The sequence below is a fragment of the Coptis chinensis genome, chromosome 1, assembly GCF_015680905.1.
Source record: "Coptis chinensis isolate HL-2020 chromosome 1, ASM1568090v1, whole genome shotgun sequence".
NCBI classification, from domain to species: Eukaryota; Viridiplantae; Streptophyta; class Magnoliopsida; order Ranunculales; family Ranunculaceae; genus Coptis; species Coptis chinensis.
The window spans coordinates 62,024,300-62,030,802 of NC_141456.1; the positions used below are offsets into that span (position 1 = coordinate 62,024,300).

At 38.6% G+C, this 6,503-nt stretch overlaps 1 protein-coding gene across 1 annotated transcript; it reads left to right on the forward strand.

The window, feature by feature from the left end:
- The first annotated feature begins 232 nt into the window (after positions 1-232).
- Positions 233-706, forward strand: LOC147524861 (uncharacterized). Its single transcript, XM_086576767.1, has one exon. It carries the CDS (start codon positions 233-235, stop codon positions 704-706), a length of 474 nt encoding a protein of 157 aa, XP_086432893.1.
- The last annotated feature ends 5,797 nt before the right edge of the window (positions 707-6,503 follow it).

Consider the following 6,503-nt stretch of genomic DNA (forward strand, 5'->3'; position numbering starts at 1 on the left):
GGGGTGACATCCGGAAAGTTTTTGGGATACATTGTCACATATCGCGGAATAGAAGCAAACCCGGATCAGATAAGGGCACTGTTGGAAATGTCGTCTCCGCGGAATGTGAAAAAGGTTCAGAGGCTGGCGAGAGGGTCGCAGCTCTCAACAGATTCATTGCGAACTCCTCAGATAAGTGTCGACCTTTGTACCTACTCTTGAGGAGGACGACCGACTTTCAATGGACCGCGGCATGCAAAAGGGCTTTCCAGGAGTTAAGTATTTGGGAAAGGCCCCAATCTTGTCGCGCCCAGGGCAGGGGGAGAAGCTGTATTTGTATTTGGGGGTATCAGAATATACAATCAGTTCAGTGTTGATAGTAGTGGACAAGGCAAAGAGGCTGGTCTACTTCCAGAGCAAGACAATGTTGGACGCCGAAACAAGGTACAGTAGAATTGAGAAGTTTGCCTTGGCTTTGATCTTTTTCGCGCTGAAGTTGAAACCTTATTTTGATGCTCACTCGGTGGTAGTGGTGACCAACTTGCCACTTAAGCAGGCCCTAAATGCGGAGAAATCAGGGAGAATATTGAAATGGGCGGTGATGCTGAGTTCTTATGACATTGAGTATCAAGCCAGGACCGCAGAGAAGGCACAAGCTATGGCTAAATTCCTGGCCGAGGACCCCACCTGGGGGGAGGAGTTGGTCATGGAACAGGAAGTGGACTAAAACCACGACCCTCTGGATCCTTAGGACATGCAAAATGGATGGAGAATCTTTGCAGATGGGTCTGCTACCGATATAGGGAGTGGAATTGGGGTGGTGTTGGTCACGCCCGAGAATACTCGTCTGGAGTTATCAATGAAGCTGGGTTTCGCTGCATCAAACAATGAGTCTGAATATGAAGCAGTGATAGCCAGTTTGGACTTGGCCAGGGATCTGGGTGTGAGAGAGCTGATAGTGTATTCGGATTCAAACTTGGTAATATGTCAGGTCAACGGAAGGTTTGCGACCTGATGTCCAAGGATGGCGAAGTATTTGGAGGTATTACGGAAAAGGGCAGACGAATTCGAAAAGATTAGTTTTGTTCATCTAGGAAGGAGAGAGAATAGACATGCCAATGCATTGGCATATGTGGCCGCGGTATTACTTGGAACCGAAGGTAGATCCATCGAAGTCAGGGTGCTGAGTAAACCGAGTACCGCAGTGGAAGAGGGAATATGGCTAACTATTGGGCAAGAGCCGGGGTGGATGGAATCCATTAAGAGTTTCCTTTCGGGGATAGAGATAGAGGACAAGCGAGAAAGGAGGAGGATGGAACAGATATCATAGAGATACACCTTGCTTGATGGGGATTTGTATCGACAAAGCATCAGCGGACCTCTACTAAAATGTTTGGGACTGTAGAGGGTGTAAGAGGTGTTAGGAGAAATTCATGAAGGAGATTGTGGGAGCCATTCGGCCAGGAGGACAACGGCTCACTGGCTGCTGCCATAGGGGTATTTTTGGCCTCACATCAAGAGAGATGCAACAGAATATGCCAAGAGGTGCAGGAAATGCTAGAGCTTTGCACTGCTGATACACTCACCAGCTGAACCCCTGCACAAGGTCTTTAGCCCATGCTCATTTGCTATGTGGGCATTGGATATCGTAGAACCCCTACCCATGGCGAGCAGTAAAAGGAGGTTTATGCTAGCCGCGACTGATTACTTTACAAAATGGGTTAAGGGCGTGGCTTTGCAATAGGTGAAGGAGGAACAGGTGAGGAAGTTTCTGTGGGAAAATGTCATATGCAGATTCGAACTACCGCACACCATCATCGCGGATAATGGTACCTAGTTTACAGGGGGGGAAAGTAAAGCATTTCTCCAAGCATTCAGAGTGAAACAAGGGTTCTCAGCCCCTTACAATCTAGAGGGATATGGGTAGGCAGAGTCCTCGAACAAAACTATAATAGATAATCTAAAGAAAAAGTTGGAGGAACGCAAAGGGTCTTGGGCAGAGGAGTTACACCAGGTACTTTGGGCATACCGCACTACCCCACGGACATCTACCGAAGAGTCGTCGTTCGCAATGTCTTATGGCGTGGAGGCAGTGATTCCTATGGAAATGATAGTCGCGACAACCATAACCAAAGCTGTTGAGGCAGGAGTTAATGAGACCATATTGGCCGGGGAGTTGAACCTTACTAAGGAAAGGAAGGACACCGCGCGTGATAATAGTATAAACAATAGTTTTACCTACGCATAAACATTGAAACTTAAACGCAAGTAAAACTAAAGCTAATTTTTATTAAGGGTATTTATCAAAGTTTTTCTACTCTCGATTCTATCGAAATAGAGTTGGAGTAAAAGATTTGTTCCACTCCTAGTTCTTTAAAATTCACATTTCCTAAGATTATCAATCTATCCAAAGTTAATGAGAGTTTTACAAAATTTATACTACGATGGAAATCTAACTAACAAGATATGATTTTATACGACTACGGAATACTAATTTGATACTATGATAAGGAATTAGGGGGGATTGATTCCACCTTAACTCAACTTAATCAACTAACAAAGAAATGTCGCAATCCAAATCTAAATGCTTCCACATAACAAATCGATAATTTTAATCCCTAATTATTCATAGAAATCTTTACCAAATAATAACTAGCATGTGAAGCAATCAAACCCATTCTCATGGTGAACTAATTACTTTCTAGAATTGAATAGATTATCACGACGATTTCTAAGTTAACAAAGATCAAGCTTCATCAAGGCTTCTTCAACCCCCTCTAATGGAAGTTTAGCCTAGAATCATTATGCTATCATTAATATATAAATTTAAGCAAGAAATGATATAAAGATTATAACTTTGCTTATTTGAACTAAATGGAAATCTACTCATGCAAGATTTAATTGAAACTAATAATGGTAAATAGCTAAATCTATGAATTGAAACTACAATGATTTAATGAAATGAAACTATATTATGAAGAACTAACTAACTTTATTAATCTAATGAAGAAATAACAATTGATTCAAATACTAAATTAAAAACAAGGTAAATAGAAACTAATTAATTGAGTCTAAAAACTAAATCTAGAATTCTATGCTCTAATGGCCACTTCCTACCTAAAACTAAGGATCGCTTAAGAGTTCAGTCTTGTGTGTTCAAATGGAGGAGGCCAGATCGACATTTTCATGCATAAGCTGAGGAGCCATGTTTTGGGCCAGAAAATCGAGCCCAAAACCCAATTTCTTCAGTCCACAGAGGCATTTTTAGTTGGATTTTTCTTCAATAGACTTTTCATTAACTTTTGATCTTTTGATTGGGTCAAGGCTTGGACCATTGGAAATCTCTTTCCGAGCCGGTCGTTTTGACATAAGGTAGGCCTAATTTTGAGGTCTGAGTCCAAAAATACGGTCTTCGGAAGTTCTGCTGACTTTTATGCGCTATTTCTGCCCGCGTTGACTTTGACTTTTCAGCTTTGACCGAGCTTTAAAAAGGTTGTTTCTCCTTGAATCCTGGCCTTTAATCACAGAACTTCTTAGCAATCAACCCTTGCTCCTTTATCTCGCAAAAGTGACACATTTCTGCACATAATTGACTCCAATGCCTGAAATACATAAAACACGTGTCGGCATTAACTCTTATTTATTATCAAGATAATTGGTCTAAAAGTATTATTGTTAAGGGGTTAAAACTACATTTTTGGGCTCTTATCAAACCACCCCCAAACAGCATTTTGCTTGTCTTCAAGCAAATATGAGAAATTAGAATAAGTGACCAAAAATGGAGTTCTAACTTTTTTGGAATCAATTTTGGTTAGAACTCCATTTTTTGGTCACTTATTCTAATTTTCATATTTGCTTGAAGACAAGCAAAATGCTGTTTGGGGTGGTTTGATAAGAGCCCAAAAACCGTAGTTTTAACCCCTTAACAATAATAATACTTTTAGACCAATTATGCGAAGTAATAAATAAAGAGTTAATGCCGACACGCGCTTTTATGTATTTCAGGCATTTGAGTCAATTATGTGCATAAATGTGTCACTTTTGCGAGATAAAAGAGCAAGGGTTGGTTGCTAAGAAGTTCTGTGATTAAAGGCCAGGATTCAAGGAGAAACAGTAATTTTAAATCCCTGTCAAAGCTGAAAAGTCAAAGTCAACGCAGGTAGAAATAGCGCACAAAAGTCAGCGGAACTTTCCAATACCGTATCTTTGGACTCAGACCTCGGAATTGGGCCTACCTTATGTCAAAAGGACCGTCTCGGAAAGAGATTTCCAATGGTCCAATCATTGACCCAATCAAAGGAGCAGAAGTGGACAAAAAGTCTATTGAAGCAAAATTCAGCTGAAAAGGCCTCTATGGACTGAAGAAATTGGGTTTTGGGCTACATTTTCCAGCCCAAAACATGGCTCCTCAGCCCGTGCACGAAAATGTGGATCTGGTCTCCTCCATTTGAACACACAAGACTTAACTCTTAAGCAATGCTTAGTTTTAGGTAGGAAGTAGCCATTAGAGCATAGAATTAGAGATCTAGTTTTAGACTCCATTAATTAATTAGTTTTCATTTACCTTGTTTTTAATTTAGTATTTGAATCAATTGTTATTTCTTCATTAGATTAATAAAGTTAGTTAGTTCTTCATAATATAGTTTCATTTCATTAAATCATTGTAGTTTCAATTCATAGATTTAGCTATTTACCATTATTAGTTTCAATTAAATCTTGCATGAGTAGATTTTCATTTAGTTCAAATAAGCAAAGTTATAATCTTTATATCATGTCTTGCTTAAATTTATATATTAATGATAGCATAATGATTCTAGGCTAAACTTCCATTAGAGGGGGTTGAAGAAGCCTTGATGAGGCTTGATCTTTGTTAACTTAGAAATCGTCGTGATAATCTATTTAATTCTATAAAGTAATTAGTTCACCATGAGAATGGGTTTGATTGCTTCACATGCTAGTTATTATTTGGTAGAGATTGCCATGAATAATTAGGGATTAGAATTACCGATTTGTTATGCGAAAGCATTTAGATTTGGATTGCGATATTTCTTTGTTAGTTGATTAAGTTGAGTTAAGGTGGAATGAATCCCCCCTAATTCCTTATCATAGTATCAAATTAGTATTCCGTAGTCGTATAAAATCATATCTTGTTAGTTAGATTTCCATCGTAGTATAAATTTTGTAAAACTCTCATTAACTTTATATATATTGATAATCTTAGGAAACGCGAATTCTAACGAACTAGGAGTGGAACGAATCTTTTACTCTAACTCTATTTCAATAGAATCGAGAGTAGAAAAACTTTGATAAATACCCTTAGTAAAAATTAGCTTTAGTTTTACTTGCGTTTAAGTTTCAGTGTTTGTGCGTAGATAAAACTATCGTTTATACCATTACCAAACTGTCACACCTTGAATTTCGACAAAATTCGGAAAAACAATATTTGTTCCCGACTCTTCGACTTTCGAGGTGTAATGCACTCTCAACTTCCTAAAACCCATAAACAGTTTAAATACGCGGATAATTAAAAACCAATAAAATTTTTACTAAACCAAAAGTCCTCTTCATTACAAAAATTCACAAATTTGATTAGGTTACAAATCTCCTTTCAACCCTCTTTAATTATAATTACAAATGAAAATACAAAAACGTTGTCTCAACTGAAAATATATTTCACCTCAAGGGAAAACAAAACATATCCTGAAATGTGACTCTAACGCAAACCACAAGCAGCAACCAACCTTTTTCAACACTAAACCTGTCAAGACTTAATGAACACACCCGATAAGCAAACATGCAAATCGGGTCAGCATTATAAACAATGCTGGTGTGAGTTGCCTAAAAAATACAAATTATATTTATACATATATATATACACAATCCATAAGGTAGTTAGTTCATCCCCCGAGGCGCCTTAACTTCCAACGACTAATACAACATTCTTATATACACTAATTAAGGCAGGTAGTTCCTCCACTGAGGCGCCTTAGCTCCCAATTCAACAATAGTAAGGCGTTGAGTTCCTCCACTGAGGCGCCTTAGTTTCAAACCGTACTAGATCAACTGTATTTAATAATAGAATAACCAAACTAAAACTTACTCTATACTTACACTGATGTAAGCCAAATCACAGAGTGGGTCACACCTGCATATATAATCAATTCAACCCACCCTTCTGCAAAACTTTTGTGAATGCAACATAAATTACAATAAAACAAACATATCATATACCTAATTCCAATCATCTCATTGAACCAAATTTCACAACCACTATCAATCATTTATTATAGATTTAACGTACACTTTGATATATCATCACAAATATTGTTTAAAGTTTCTTCAAGTGTCTCTAGAATCCCGTCGTCTCTATGTCTTACCTAGTTTCCCTGGCTACCACAAGCGCTTTCCAACGCCGAACATGTACATCCACATGCCTCCCCTCACATAATGAACCACTCAGTGCGTAGCTACCCTAAGCGGGATATCGCATACCAGGTAACCCTCACACGGAAGCCATTATGTGA

What these genes read in the sequence shown, in the direction of transcription:
- LOC147524861 (XM_086576767.1), top strand. Translation starts at nt 233, where the DNA reads ATGCAAAAGGGCTTTCCAGGAGTTAAGTATTTGGGAAAGGCCCCAATC.